General features: G+C 57.6%; 3 protein-coding genes across 3 annotated transcripts; all 3 read left to right on the forward strand.

Annotated features, from left to right (window-relative positions):
• Window positions 1-1,030: 1,030 nt before the first annotated feature.
• Window positions 1,031-2,899, forward strand: LOC127594761 (glycine--tRNA ligase-like). Its single transcript, XM_052056524.1, is given in 1 exon segment — window positions 1,031-2,899. A coding segment is annotated over 1 exon segment (1,869 nt).
• A 5,358-nt stretch (window positions 2,900-8,257) lies between these two features.
• LOC127594762 (uncharacterized) lies at window positions 8,258-9,484 on the forward strand. Its single transcript, XM_052056525.1, has 2 exons — window positions 8,258-9,105; window positions 9,169-9,484. Exons 1-2 carry the CDS (start codon window positions 8,258-8,260, stop codon window positions 9,482-9,484), a joined length of 1,164 nt encoding a protein of 387 aa, XP_051912485.1.
• An 18-nt stretch (window positions 9,485-9,502) lies between these two features.
• On the forward strand, window positions 9,503-10,645 carry LOC127594763 (kinesin-related protein 3-like). The gene is given in 1 exon segment (XM_052056526.1): window positions 9,503-10,645. A coding segment is annotated over 1 exon segment (1,143 nt).
• Window positions 10,646-15,689: the final 5,044 nt, after the last annotated feature.

A 15,689-nucleotide genomic window follows, 5' to 3' on the forward strand; every position in this document is an offset into this window, starting at 1 on the left:
TTGAGGAAAATTAGAGGCTGAGGCAGGAGCTGGCCAAGCAACAGGCTGGGTATCAGAAGCTGGCTGGGTTCTTGAAGGGGTATGGGCTGAAGGTCGTCGATGGGGATGTGCAGGGCAGTCTGGATGCGGCCCGGTTGGAGGCCGATGTTCGGAAGCCGTTGTTCAAGACTCCTGAGACGATCGACTTTGGAAGTATTGCCAGGAGGGTCGACGAACTAAATTTTAACTTGATGAAGGAGGGGCCAATGTCTGAGGTTTATTAGGACAGCGGAGTGCGAAAAATCAGGCCGAAGGAGCCTCTGGCACTAGGCTTTTACGTGGACGGACTGATCTTTGAGGGCTACAATTTCTATAAATATGCGTCGAAAGAAGGCGCGAGAATCCTGGCGGATCTTATGGACGGATACTTTCCATATATCCTAAAGAAAAAGCATCCGGAAGGCGCTTTGATAAAGGTCGTGGACCGGCTGGACCAAGAATACGGGGCCATGCCCAAACCAGGCCCCCAGCAACTCTCTTCCGTAGAAGACTCCAAAATCGCACCTATCTCCAAATAGTAGTTCTTGGCCAAGCTGCCAAAGCAAGTCATCAAGAACGGCAAAGTGTTCCATGTCAGAGACAGCATCGAGCGCAAGCTCAGTGGAAAGCCTGATCCCGCTGCTCAGCCCGATGGATTCATGGCTGACAGTGAAGGAGGGTTGGTGTATCTTAACCTAGAGCAAAGGATGTCTGCAGAGGAGCAGGAGGGCAAGGTAGCTACCTTGAAGGTGCGGTCGATTTCGGGGTCACGGAGGTTTATTTTTTACCTGGACAAGGACAAAGGCCTTGCACCAGTGTATGAGGTGCTGGGCAGAGTCTACAATCGGGAGATCCAGCTCGAAGCACCCTTCGAAGGCAGACTGGGAAGAGACGACCCCGGCAGCATACAGGCACTGGGCCTGTTCCCGAGCGCAGCCCTGCAGGCCTCATGACCCACCGATTTCACTCAGAAATGATAGTCCGGGCTAGATTTCTTTTATCAACAAAATCCATGGAACTGCCCTTCCGCAAACAGCTTGTGGACAGACGCAGGCTGTGCGAGGACCTGGTCAAGAGGCGGTTCATATACGGGCCCGGCTTTGACATCTACGGAGGGAGTGCTGGCCTGTATGATTTCGGACCTGTCGGGTGCGCCATCAAGAGCAACCTCGAGCAGCTGTGGAGGGAGCATTTTGTCCTGGAGGAGGACATGCTGGAAATCAGTACCACCTGCGTCACGCCAGAGCAGGTTTTGGTTGCTTCAGGACACGTGGCCAAATTCGAGGATCTCATGGTCCGAGATATCAAGCTGGGCACACCCTACCGTGCCGACAAACTGATCATCGAGTTCGTTGAGACCAGACTTGAAAAGGACAAGAAGAAACTGACCGCCGAGCAGCGGGCCCGGCTGGAGGAGGTCGCCTTGCTGGCCGAAAACATGTCTGCGGAAGAGTTGCACAAGGCCATTGGGGAGCTGGGCATCAAGGCACCAGACTCGGGCAACGAACTTAGCGAGCCGATCCCCTTCAACTTGATGTTCAAGACCAATGTTGGGCCGACTGTCAACAGCACTGGATACCTGCGCCCATAAACCGCGCAAGGCATGTTCGTGAATTTCCACAAGCTGGCCGAGTTCAACGGCGGGCGCATGCCCATGGGGGTCGCGCAGATCGGACTGGGCTTCCGCAACGAAATCGCCCCGCGAAACGGGCTGCTTCGAGTCAGATAGTTTACCATGGCAGAAATCGAATATTTCGTTGATCCACTAGAAAAGCGGCATGGCAAGTTCGCAACTGTCAAGGATTTGAAGGTGCCCTTGTGGACGGGTTGTGCTCAGGTGGACCAGAAAGAACCCATGGTGATGGCCATCGGGTAGGCTGTCGAGCAAGGCATCGTGGCTAACGAACTGTTAGGCTACTTCATGGCCCGCATTTATCAGTTCCTAATCGAGGCAGGCATCCAGCCGGAGGGCCTGAGGTTCCGGCAGCATCGAGATAAGGAGATGGCGCACTACGCCAAGGACTGCTGGGACGCCGAAATCTGCACCAGCCACGGCTGGATCGAATGCGTGGGGTGCGCAGACCGCTCTGCCTTCGACCTCGAGCACCACACCAAAGCCTCAGGGCAAAAGCTGGTGGCCGCCCGGAAATTCAAAGAGGCGGTGATAAAGGAGGTGATCACCATGAAGATCAACAAGAGCAGCCTCGGCAAGAAGTACAAGAAGGAGGGGCAGGCGGTCATCGCCTTCCTGGAGAACGCCTCTGAGCAGGAGAAGCAGGCGCTCATGCAGGCCCTCAAGTAAGAGGGGTCTGCGCTCAGGCAGGTCGCTGGCAAGGAGTACGAAATCCTGGCGAGCGATGTGGAGATGGAGGTCAAGATGCAGAACGTGATGGAAGAGAAGTACGTGCCGCATGTGATCGAGCCGTCGTTCGGGCTGGGCCGGATCATCTTCGCTGTGGTGGAGCACGCCTTCAGGATGCGGGATGAGAAGCGGACCTACATCTCGCTACGGCCTCGGATGGCACCTGTGAAGTGCTCGCTGCTGCCGCTGATGGCCACTGCTGACCTGCTCGCCTGCATCCACAAGATCCAGGGCTTGCTGAAGAAGAAGCTGGTCAGTTGTAAGGTCGACGATTCCGGGCAGTCCATCGGCCGGCGGTATGCTCGCACTGACGAGATTGGAATCCCCTTCGCGATCACCGCAGACTTCGACACCATCAAGGACGGATCGGTGGCAGTGCGGGAGGTGGACACCTGCGTGCAGGTGCGAGTGCCCGAGGCGGACCTAGGCGAGCTCATGCGGGGACTGGGCAACGGGACGGTCGCCTGGGCAGAGGCCATGGAAAAGTACCCCAGGTTCTCTGTGGATGAGAAGGAATGATCGATCGATCAATGGTTGCCGCAGGGGTACTTGTTGCCGCAGGCGTAGCAGAACTCGAACTTGCAGCGGCAGGTCATGTGCAGGCAGCCGGAGGTGCGCTCCACAGTGGCCTTGCACTGGGGGCACTGCCGGAAGTTGTTTTTCTGGACGTGATCGTCGAACAGTTTGTCGAGATGTTGCTCGTCGCGGGACAGTCGGTACTGCTCGCAATTGATTCCCTTGTGGTACTCGACCCTGCATTCAGTGCAATATTCGTTCTTGCAGAGGGGGCAGATGAAGTGGCTGTACGCGCTGTTCTTGAGCACGGAGTAGGGGCAGTCCGGCGACGGACACGAGTAGTACTCGGGACTGGTCTCGAGATGCTTCACCATGGTGTTCTTCATGTACTCGTTGAACTCCCAGACCGTCAGCACGTCCAGCAGGCAGTCGTGGCTGGCCTCCGTCGAGCAGGACGGGCATTTCAGCGGGAAGTCCTTGCCCTTAATTTTGTCCTTTATGTGGGTTTTTATACACTACTTGTGGAAGGTGTGGCACCCCAGCGTCCCGAAGTCGTCCACCAGGTCATCCATGCAGATGTCGCACACCATCTTGTTCTGCTCGAAGGCCTCTGCCCGTCTGCGCTCCTCCTCCTCGAGGTTGAGGGCCAGCTGCCGGTCCGATATGACCACATACCCGCTATTAAACTTAGGCTGGGGGTACTTCTTCTCCTTGCTCCAGACACTCTTCTTAAAGGTGGACTTGCTTTCCGGCTTTTTAAGGCCGTTTTGGTAAAGTATCCCCTCGATTGACTACATGAGCAGGTCGGACAGGTCGTCTCCTGGCATGTCTTGTAGGTTTATCACCAGAGAGGACAGTTCTGCGAGGGAGCCGGTCTACAGCAACTTGGGCAGCTTGTCCTTCAGAAGCTGGCTGACCAGTCGCGGGGAGACTTGCTCGGTCAGCTCCATGACCTTGAGGTTGCTGTACAGGTCGGTGAGCTGATCAGTTTCCGACTCCCACCTGCCCGCCAAGTAGCCAAGTGCGACAGCCTCGCCCAGGGGACAGCCCTGCCGCTTGTCGACCCCTTCAACAAGCTGTTCCAGCTGCTCGAGCACAAGCATCAGAAATGATATAGATATATCTAGCGCATCAACCCTTGCATTTCGTGCATAGCAAGGCCTTTCCCCTATGCACCAGCGGTTTCTTGCAGTGGAAACAGAAGGATTACTTGCAGCTAGGGCACATGTACAGTCGCTGGTTTGATGAGGTATTGACTCGCTCCAAAAGCCCCCAGCAATTATATTTTGGGCACTATATCTTTTTTAGCGATACGCTTTCGACTCTTTTTTAAATATGTACTCGCGGTAGTCTTCGTAACCCATGATTTCAAGGAGGTACTCTTTGGCGATGACGGTGCGGTCGACCGGGCAGGTCAACTCCGCTCCTTTCGGCTGTCCTTTGATGTAACTTTCAAGGCAGACCTTGTGAAAGCTGTGACAGTTAATGGTGGCAAGGTCTTCGAGGAGGGGCTACTTGCAGATTGTGCAGATGACAGCCTAGTCCATCATGCGCTTGACCCTGGCTTACTCTTCTTTCTGAAGCTGCTAAGCGACCAGTCGATCTTCTTCCTGCTGCTGGATCAGCCAAACCAACTACTCTTAGCTCTCGCCAGGTGTCTAAGTAACATCCTGCGTTTTCACTTGCAGAGGTCGCTTTTCGAGGCGATGGCTAATGCGCTCGCCCTTGGGAGTCTTCGCTTTGATGAGTTTGACGGTCTATTCTATCAACCACTACATTAGGTTTTCTTAGTGCCCGCCCGGAGTGCAGAAGTCAGTGCTGTTGCAACGCTTGAACAGGCCCAGAGCCTGGTCCTGGACACCCGCCTGTAGCACCGGCATTAGCAGCTTGAACAGATAATAGTTGGCGGCCCCGCGATTGATCCTGTCCCGCACGTGCAGGGACTTGACTTGCTCGAACAACTCCAGCATGGGGACAACCTCCTCCTCATGTAGACATGCCAGGTAGCCAACCAGGCACCCCTCCGAGTACTCAGGCGCGCAGCCCAGCTGCTCGCAGATGCTCTTGAGGCGGTCGGTGATCTTAACCACCAGCTCGTTCATGTGCTCGGTCTGACGTTCGATGGTCGGGGCCAGCTCCATCTAGATACAGCTATGGATGATTAACGCAGGACTCTCATCTTCTTGCAGAAGGAGTTCGATAAGCTGGCCTACTTGCTGGCCGCCCTCTCCGCCAAAAACACCTACCTCAGGGCAGAATAGGTGCGGTCCTTCGGCCGCTTCCGGGAGGCCGTCAGGGCCAAATGCTAATAGGCCACCAGACTAGTCGAGTCCCGCAAGGCGCAGTACTTCAACCGGATCCACGACACGATATCGATCACAGGTGGCAGCTACGAGTCGACCAAGCCAGCGCAGTCACCCGAAAAGCGAGAGCCAAGCAACCCGATACGCAAGGTGCAGACGGCAAATCCAGTCTACAAGGTGGTCAGGTCCGAGCGGTATTTCGTGGTGAAGGACGGACTGATGCACTACATCGGGTTTGACAATGAGGAGGTCAACCACGACAAGGATCTTCAGAAGGCCCGGGGCTTCGTGCTGATGCTGATCGAATTCCAGCTGGCCTTCAGCTTGCCCTCCGACGTGCTGATATCAGTCAAGCGGGCCACCGAAACCACCTGCTTCTTCTCCAGCGAGAACTTTCGGTACATGTGTCTGAACATCAGTGAGAACCAGCACCTGTACGATAAACTATTGGCCTTCGAGAACACCTCGGCTTTGGTCGAGAGGAAGTGCATCATTCTCCAGGCCTTTTTTAGGATGGTCCCTCACCGGCTGCGCTTCAAGGCCCGCAAGCAGTCCAACTAGGCCCTCACCGATTTCACCGCTAAGGCGCTCAGCGCCATCCGAGCCCGTAAAATCAAGAAGGCAGTCAAAGCCCGCCGAGTTTATTAGCTGTAAACATTCAACCAAACCCAGAGGGCTTTCCAGCAGTCCTTCCAGGTCACAGCGGACAACGAATTGGAGATATTCATCCCTGACGCAGATACGGACTAGTCCGTGCTTAACACTTTTGTCGGCAGGGCGCTTGCAGCCACAAGAAAGCACCGGCTTGTCGTGATGCTAAACCGAGAACTCTCGAAAGAAAGTGAGGCATACTTAAGGGGCTGTCTGAATTCCCTTGGGCGAGCTTAGCCCCAGCTCTCGCTAGTGCCCGTGCCCCACCCCAAAGGGACATCCTGCCTGACCTTCTCTCAACGGCTGTACTACTTCAGCACATATCGGCTCCGATCGATCCTCAACAAGTTCAGGCACAGCCCCGAGATAAGGCCGTTTGTGAGCTGCTGCCACAGTGACGAGTTTATCCTCCGGAGCGCAGGCTGCCTGGGCCTGGGGGTCTTTAACCTCGCCTGCTACTGTGCCTTGAAGGAGGAGCTGCCAGCCGTCAGTGACATCTACGGAGAGCAGGAGCTTGTGGCTGCTGTTATGATGTGCTGGAAAACGGGAGTGTCTTAGGTACTGGCCCTTGAGATCAGCGAGATGTTTGAGGACAGTGGGCTGGCTTTTTTGAAGCTTGGTAAAGGGCGCACCCGGCTACTCACGAACTTTGAGGAGGCCAGGCGGCATCTGCATACGAAACTGGTCTCTGGCTTTACCAGTCCAGCTGCCTACCTTGCTTAGTTCTACCGCCGAGGAGGCAGAGTCCACCCTCGGGCCAGCCTACTCGTCTACTAAGCAATCGGCCTCTGCCAGGCAGGCGAAAGCAAGTACCTCTGCACCTTCAAAAGACATCTCAACGAAAGCCCCATCCGCTACACCAAATTAGCCTCGCACCATCCCAAGCTGGTGGAAAGGGCACTACAGTACGGAGCTGGCCTATGCGATCGGTATGTGGGGTACTTTCGGGTGCAGTTTTACGGGACTGAGGCGGGAGGGTTCTTGGTTTGCGGGACTCGGCAGGGACTTGCTCGCCAGATGTTGGGGATGCTGGACGTGCCTTGCTATTCTGCGAGAATCGTCCCGGGACTGAAGCTGAACCAGGCCATGCTTTGCGAAGAATTGAGACTTCGAAATTTGCTGTTCGACGAGACCACCGGCCGTGGCATCATGATGCTGCACTGCGAGGAGGGCGGCAGCGACTACCTGGAGTTGATCGTGGCGGACCGGTAGCAAGACCTGGAGCGGGTAGGGCAGCGGGTGAAGGCCCTGCTGTCCTCGCCAAAGATGCTGCTGAAACCAGCAGAGCCAGCCCGTTGGAAAGTGATAAATTAATGAGCAAGATCGATCCTCTGAAGGAGCTGCTGAACATCGAGCCGGAGAACACCGTGCGGTTCATGACGAAGGAGGAGCTGTTCCGCCTGAGCAGGCCCCGCCTCGACAGGCACGACACCAAGCCCTGCAAGTACTTCGCGCGAGGGCGGTGCACCAAGGACGACTGCAAGTTCAGCCACGTCATGCCGGACGCCCCCATCTACAACGACAAGAAGTGCAGGTACAAGGCGAACGAGTGCCCGTACGGGTTCAAGTGCTTCTACAAGGAGCACGACTGATCAGCAAGTCAATACCGCTTCTCTTTGAGCGCCTGCTCTCGCCAGGAGTGGCTGAACTTGTCCAGGTCCTGGTAGAACTACTCGTGGAACTAGGCCCGTTTTATGCTCTGGAGGTCCAGGCGCAGGCTCGGCTTGAGGCTGCCCCCCATCGTGCTCTCTGGCTGCTTCCCGCTGGCCTCCTGCAGCCGCCGCTCCCGGTCCTCTGAGCCCGCCAGCACCAGCCGCTGTTCCGCAAGCTGCTCCTGCAGTCTGGCGATTTCCTCCTTGATACGGTCATCACCCGTCCTCTCCAACTCCTCGAGCATGTTCTCATTCCAGTGCACGTACACCTCGATCTCCCTGGAGAGCCTGTCCTTCTCACTCAGGACGAAGAGCTCCTTCAGCCTCGAGGTGAAGCCGTTGACCAGCATGACCATGCACCTACCGAAGACCTCCTGCTGGTGGGCGAGCTCCCCCTCGAGGTAGAGGCGCAGTTGCTACTTCACCTCGACCGTGTAATCCTAGAGGCCGAGGGTCTACTTATTAGCCAGGTTTCGCAGCCGGCATTCCAGCCGCTCTAGGGCTGTCCGCTTGCTCTTGGAGCGGCTCTGAGACTGTTCGCTGGCCGCGCTATTGAAGGACTAGAGTTTGAAGGCGGAGCTCTGGCTGGCCAGTTTGCGAGACAGCCGGTCGGTGACCGAGGGCCGCAGCTGCTGGGGGCTGCGGGCCTTCTGGCGGCCGCCTTTGCGGATCGAGACTTGCTCTCTTGACAGCTAGGGCTCTCCCCGGACGCGCATGCGCTGATTATATTGGGGCCAGCCAGTCGTTAAATTTGAATGTCGGGGGAATCTAGCCTGTACAACAAGGAAAACCGCAGGGAAAACGCGCAGTCCAGGGACCCCAACCCCAAACACCTGCCCAGGTACGACCGGCCCTCCCTTGAGCGCAAGTCGGTTGCCCCTGACTACGAAATCCTCAACGAGCAGCTGATCACCGAAAATGGGCAGGAAAAGCGGATCGTCTCCAAAGCCATGTGGGGTGAATCTCTTCGCAAGGCCACAGAGGCAGAACTCTACGAGCAACCCCCCTCTCCCAAGGAAATAGTGGCGAGAGGGCAGCCTCTCCCCAACTACGAGGACACCAAGGTGGCGGTCCGCCCGACCGGAAGTGTGACCTTCTTCGGGGCCAGCACCAACCGCGGCAGCGAGCGCAGCTACAATGAGGACCGCGTTTCGGTCATCCTCAACATCATCAAGCCTGAGAGCAGGAAGGACGAGACGTGGCCGCACTGCTCTTTCTTTGGAGTGTACGATGGGCATGGTGGGACTGCCTGCGCGGATTTCTTGAGAGACAATCTCCACCAGTTCGTGGTCCGACAGAAGGCCTTTCCTTTCGACCCGAGAGAGGCCATCCGCCGGGGCTTTCTGGAAGCGGAGACCGCGTTTCTGCAGCTTTGTGAGAAGAACAGCGAGGTAAGCGGATCCTGCGCGATAGTGCTGATGGTGATCGGACAGGACTGCTACATCGCCAACGTGGGGGACAGCCGGGCCCTTCTCTCCTGCTACGGCGGCGAGTCCATCGTCAACCTCTCGCGGGACCACAAGCCGACCGACAGCAAAGAGCAAAAGCGCATCCTCGAGGCGCAAGGGAAGGTGTTTCTGACCTATTGCGAGACCCTGGACGAGTAGAGAAGTATCGTCAAGGGACCGCTCCGGATTTTCCCGGGGAGGCTGTCCTTGACCCGCAGCTTCGGGGACATCGAGGCCAAGCTGCCCAGACTGGGGGGCAACCCTCGCGTGCTCATCTCGATGCCGGAGATCACGAGTTTCAGGATCGACAGGGGCCATGAGACCATCCTGCTGGGCTGTGATGGGATATTCGACTGTCTCCGGTCCGAACAGGTGGTGCGAACCTACCTGCAGGCTACTGGCGGGTCGCCCGAGGAGATGATCAAAGGCGGGCTGGAGGATGTGCTGCGGGCGGCAATGAACATGGGCTCGCAGGACAACCTGACGATCGTGGCAGTGGGCCTTCGGCCTGAACCGCCCGCGATGATGCGATGATCTGCAGACTGTTATTCAATGGACAGCATCCGCGTGGTCTGCAGGGTCAGACCACCCCACGCGAAGGAGGATGCCCCAGTCGTGCAGGTCACCGAGGGCTGCAAGATCCAGATAACTGGCGACGAGGTCGAAAGCGGGGTGTTCGTGTTCGACCGGGTCTTCGGGCCTGAGTTCACGCAGCCTCAGGTGTACGAGGGAGTGGCGAGGCCCCTCATCGATGAGATCTTCGGCGGCCTCAACGTCACAATCCTGGCCTATGGGCAGACCTCCTCCGGCAAGACCTACACCATGCAGGGCTACGGGGATCAGAAAGGCATCATCCCAAGGCTAATAAACGACCTGTTCAGCAGGATCGACCAGCAGTCCTCCCAGGCGGAGTTCACGGTTAAGCTGTCGGTCCTCGAGATTTACGTGGAGCGGCTGAGGGACCTGCTCAGCAGTGAGGACAAGGACCTGAAAATTAGGGAGAGCCGGGCGAAAGGAGTTTTCGTTGAGAATCTCAGTGAGGTGTATGTGGGCAGCCAGGCCGAGTTGCTTGAGCTGATCGAGCTGGGGCAGGCCAACCGGATGGTCTCTGCCACTAAGATGAACGAGCTGAGCTCACGCTCGCACCTGATCTGCATCCTCGCGCTGCACAAGACCGACCTCGCGCACGCCGGGGCCCTGAACTCCAAAGTGATCCTGGTGGACCTCGCAGGCTCGGAGAAGGCCAGCAAGACTGCCGCAAAGTAGAGACTGCTGGACGAGGCCAAGCACATTAACAAGAGTCTGTCCGCGCTCGGCAACGTGATCAACGCACTCACCGAGGGCAAGCAGACCCACATCCCCTACCGAGACTCGCGGCTGACCCGGATGCTGCAGGACAGTCTGGGAGGCAACTCCAAGACAGTCCTGCTGGTGACCTGCAGCCCTGCCGCCTGCAACGCCCAGGAAACCCTCTGCACCCTGCGGTTTGGCATACGAGCCAAAAGCATTAAGAATAAAGTCACGGTCAACAAGGAGCATACTGTGCCGGAACTGCTACTGCAGCTGGAGCGGGCGGAAGCACGCATCCGCGAACTCACGCACCTGCTCGAGGGACAGGACTCGACAACTGGCACCACCTCTGCCAAGTCTTTGCCCAGTGTCTGGAAATTCGAGTCCAGCGAGCCTGGGCCGTAGTTGGCCAGTGTCTGCAAGGAGCAGCTAAACCAGGTCCGCGACCTCGAGTAGGTCATCGAAAGCATGCGACTCGAACTGGCCTCCCTCAAAAAGCAGCACTGCAGGCCTCCGCCGTCTGACACGAGCAGCAGTCTGGCGCTGTCCCTGCAGCTGATGCGAGAGGAAAATGAGCACTTGAAGATGCTGATTTACCACAAGGACAGGACCATCGACTTGCTGCTCAGTCCGGACTTGGCTGATCTGGCGGCCGAGAACTAGAGGTTGCGGGTGCTGGAGTCCCAGAGGGAGCAGCTCGAGAGGGAGAGAAGCGACTTCGCACGGGCTAAGGCGGCGATCCTGCAGGAGAACCAGAGGCTGGCGGACAGGGTGGACGAATTGACGGCCATGCTTGGCAAGAGCGGACGCGCGGATAAGCAAGGCAGTGCAGTCGAGAGTCTGCGGGAGGAGGCTCGAGTGTTAAAAGAGAGGATGTACGAGATGCTGGAGGAGAACGAGCAGCTCAAGTAGCAGCTGGTCCGGGCCAAGCAGCCCTAGCCTCCGCGCCGGATGGTCAAGGTGATCAGCAAAGTCATGCCGGCCTTCCAGGCCCTCTCCGAGGAGGATTCGAGTGAGGATGGATCAAATTGATGCCTCTTAACGGCCTGCTCGCCGTGCTGGTGGGGGCGGCTTGGGCCTACCAATACCTGACCTACCATCAGATCCTGGCCCGTCTCGACGACTACCAGGACTCCTACGGTATCCAGAGGATTGAGCTTGACTTCGAGCCGACCGACCCCCACATCCCTCAGGCGTATCTGCTCGAGTAACTCGACCCCAGCAAGCCAACGCTATGCCTGATAGGAGGCTTTCATGGCAATGAGGTGACTGGATCAGTGTCGCTGATAGAGTTCATTGGATTGTTCTTCACTCGGCTTAGCAGGCTGCGCGGGAGGGCCAACATTATCGTTGTGCCGGTGGCCAATCCCTCTGGGTACATCCTGGACCAGCGGGAGGAAAAGGTCGGGAAGCAGGACGTCAACCCGAACGTTGACTTTCCGTATGACCGCAGAGACAACAATTGTTGCAAGACCAACACCTGCAGGGCACTCGACCAGCTCTACAGCAGCTACGAGGTACACCTGTCACTGACCTTCCACGGAGGGGAGTGGTCACTGACCTACGCGCCCGGGGACTATGGGCATATGGGGTAGTCTGCTCCCGATCAAGAACTGCTTAAGGACATCGTCGAATCCATGAACGAGAACACTCGAGACCGACTTTATACCACGGGCACCATGAACGACGTGGTGTATCCCTTGGAGGGGGCCTACGAGGACTGGGCTTACTACTCGGGGTGGGGCTCTGAGGGTACAAAGCTCCTGAGGCAGTGCTCGGGGTACGCGGGGCAGATGAAAGAGGCAAGGGGGCTGGTGGTCTTGGTCGAGAATGGGTACAAGCACCCTTCGCAAGGCTATGGCGAGGAAAAGTATTTCCGGAGGAGGGAGGATTACTACTACGGGTATGTGCCCAGGTCGGTGGACCTGATCCTGACTGCGCTCGGCTGGCTGGCCCCCGAGCTGCACCTCCAGCTGTACTCTGACCACACCGCCTCCCTCAAACCCTACACCTGTCCTTCGCTTCTCGTCAAACTGGCCTCCCCTCAAACCGCCAACTACCAAACCCTGGACAGCTTCAAAGTAGGCAAGTCTAAAGGCCACCAATTCCCAATGCTTCAGCTGCCAGCCTCTGCCTTCTAAGGCCTGACCTTCAAGTGCCTGAAGCGGTACCCAGCCACCCACTCGTTGATGTCACGGCTGCTGGCGGAACAAGGCGAGCAGACCCGCTACTATCTGCACCAGCGTAATTGAGCATTATAATATGAAAGCTAACTGCCTTCGAGACAGTGTCTTTAAGGAGAGGAGCGAGTAGCTCTACAGGAAGGCGCTGGCAGGGCCCTGCGACCACGGGTACCCGGACTTCCATCACTACGAGGCTTGTCTCCCCAGGAAGGAGGTGCCTCGCGGCAAGGCGGAGATCGATGGCGGGCTGCACCGCGAGCGCAAGCGTGAGTAAAACAGGTCCGACATCTTTCACAGGGGGCAGACCCTCATTCTCGAGGCCAAGACCGACTCTGAAGAAGAGGAAGTTAAGGTCCCTCAGCCCTACATCTTCTCTAAATAGCAGTCCCTTCAAGAGACCTGCCTGCCGGTGGCGTCCGATAGCCCGAAGCTAGACAAAGGCACCTGCACGAATCTGCAACTCGAAACCAAATAGTGCCAGGTGCAGCCCACCTGCACCAAAAGACCGCCCAACAGCAGACCACCCAGCAGCAGACAACCCAGCCAAAGGCAGACCAAGGCAGTGAGTGTGATGCTGCCCGCCAAAAAGAATAAATTGTGCGATACGCCTGTCCGGTCCCAAAAGCTGCACGCACAGGTGTTGGAACTTGAAATTAGGAAGGGCTGGGAGCGGCTGACAGTGGAGCTGTTTGGGAGGCTGCTGGGCGAGGGGGAGAAGCTGGTCAGCCTGGCGCCGGGGGTGCGGCGGAGACCAGTGCACAGCCAGGGCGTGCTGCGGGTGGAGTACTGCCAAGGCGTGAGAGAGCTGATCCGCAGGCTGCGGGAGAGGGGCGTGGAGGCCGCCGAGTTAAGCAGGAATTGAGCTCACATGTGCGTCAGATGACCATCTCCAAGTCGGCGGGGCTGCCGCGCTTGCGGGCGGCGGCCACCCGGATCTCGATGTCCAGGAAGACTGACTCCTCGCTGATCTCGTTCAGGAAGCTCCAGAGGTTGATCAGCACTGCCTTGAGCTATTTGCTGTTGCCGTGCTCCAGGAACAGCTGGAGAGCATCGCTGGCGATCTGCCGCTGGGCGGGTTTGAACCTGCTCATGGGGTGCTCGTGCAGCACCTTGCGCACCAGCTGGTAGCAATCTTGCAGGCAGCCTCCCTTTTCGGCCGTTTTCTTGGATTTGAGCAGGATCTGCACAATGAGGTTGGCCGCCGCCTGGCTCATTCTCAGCGAGCTGGCCAGCAGATGCTCGAACACCTTCAGTGCCAGTCCCACCCCCAGCGCCGGGTGCGACAAGTCCTGGAGTTTGTGTAGGAAGACGATCGCCTGCTTTTGTGAGTGGTAGTACTGGATAGACGAAACGGTCTGGATTGCTAGCATAGCTGAGGGAGTCGGGTCCACCGCCTGCCAGAAGGCCCGGTGCTGGTCCAGCAACGTGGCAGCCAGCTTGAAGAGGTATACAGCTAGGTCTTCCCCCTTGGGGGCGGACAGCCTGCCGCTCACATAGTCCAGCAGGCCAGGATAGTTGTCCACCAGCCAGCGAGTGACCTGTTCGGCGGGCTGGAAGGTAGCCATCAGCTGGTCCAAGAACTTGATGCTTTAATAGACGTGATTCTAGCGGAGACTCTGGACGGCCAGACCAGCGAGGCTAAGGTAGTCAAGAGAAGCCTAGGTGTTTAGTAGCTTGACGATGCGCTCATAGATAGAGAAGGTTTGTTTGGCGCATTCAGGAATTCGGACGGTCTCGAGAAATAGTCCCGAACAGCTGTTACAGAAACTGGAGATGGGCCCTTTGAAGGCCGCCTGGTCCTCTGCAGACATGATTTCGAGCAGCCACAAGGAGACGTCCGTGATGGCCAGCCGACCGGCCAGCTCCGCCTTTGCAATCATCGCCAGGGTATTTTCAAGCACGCTGGCCAGTGCGAGTCCCTTTTCCGAGGCCAGCAGGCTGACATGTATCTGAATTTGCAGCAGGTCGCGGACGGTGTTGCCAGGCAGCTGCGAGTGGTTGTTGGCCAGGATCCAGCCGATGCTCGATATGACCTCCTTCGCCTCTTCATCCTGCAGGGCGCTGGGAACATCCATAATCAGCACTGAGCAGGCCTCTGCGGCTGGCGTGATCAGTTCACTGCTGGCCATGGCCTGCAGACTGACCTTCAGGACCTGCTTGTAGAGGGAGTCTTTGTTGCGGGGCAGCAGAAGCAGGTACTTCGAGCTGGAGATGATCTGGAAGGCGAGTGGGTAGCAGCAGGCTGGGATGGTGATCGAGCCCTCGCAAATGGCTGTGAGCAGGTACTCGACCGCCCTGACTACAAGCCCGTCACTGAGACCGGGCGACTGGTACTCCTCTAGAATGCTGAACACCCACAGGCCAAGCTCCATCGCCTCGTCACCGCACTTGAGGCTCTAAATCAGGCTGCCAAGAAACGCCTCCAGCTTTGCAGGCGCCCCCTTCTGCAGCATGCTCACATCATTTTCAATGAACTCTGAGGCAGTCTCTCGAAACTCCTTGAGCCCCTACCCTGCGCCTCTGCAGGCTTCGACTGTGCTGATGAGCAGGTCGTTGTACAGCTCGCAGACCAGTCCCCTTGAGGTCTCCGCGTGGGAGCATTCTTAGAATACACATTTCCACTCGATCCAGAAGTTGAGCATGTTCCGGTCCCTCCTCGCCAGCTCGCTCAAAGTGACTGCCTTTAGCGCCAGGAGGGTGGGCCTGCCGACTGTGTCCAGGTGGGTAAACAGCAAGCCAGTGCGCTTGTGGGCCAGCTCGCTAAGCACTGCGGCTCCGCTTTCATCCCTGCTGCTCTTCTGCAGCCTGGCAATGCTCCAAGCCACAAGCTTGCGCAGGTTCTCGATCTCTGTCTAATAGAACACCATGCCCAGGCTGAGATCGTGTTCGTCAATATGCCCTGAATTCGAAATGGCCTCGGTCAGCACCCCCACCGCCTCCTACTCGAGCTGCTCGGAGAGGGCGACAGCGTGGGCCAGCAGTCCGCTTTTCAGAACATTGATTCCCAAGGAGGCCCATTCCTTGGCCGCCCTGAGGGCGACGGCCTGGAGGGTGTGGTCCTGCCCCTCCTCAAGGACCTTCAGAAGCAGTTCCTCCACGCCGGCAGAGTACCCCTTGAGCGTCTCAATGGCCCGCCGGGACAGCTTGATTTCTAGTCTCGAGTTGCTGCGCTCTACCCCCAGTGCCTCGATTATAAGCAGGCTACAAAGCAGCTGCTGGTAGCCCTGGGCAAGGAACCCCTGCAGGTCGGAGAAGAAGGAGGGCCA

The sequence above is a fragment of the Hippocampus zosterae genome, unplaced genomic scaffold (assembly GCF_025434085.1).
Source record: "Hippocampus zosterae strain Florida unplaced genomic scaffold, ASM2543408v3 HiC_scaffold_239, whole genome shotgun sequence".
Taxonomy (NCBI): Eukaryota; Metazoa; Chordata; class Actinopteri; order Syngnathiformes; family Syngnathidae; genus Hippocampus; species Hippocampus zosterae.

What these genes read in the sequence shown, in the direction of transcription:
- LOC127594762 (XM_052056525.1), top strand. Translation starts at nt 8,258, where the DNA reads ATGTCGGGGGAATCTAGCCTGTACAACAAGGAAAACCGCAGGGAAAAC. An exon ending in TATTGCGAGACCCTGGACGA is followed by an intron (nt 9,106 to 9,168) that starts GTAGAGAAGTAT and finishes CTTGACCCGCAG; the next exon opens with CTTCGGGGACATCGAGGCCA.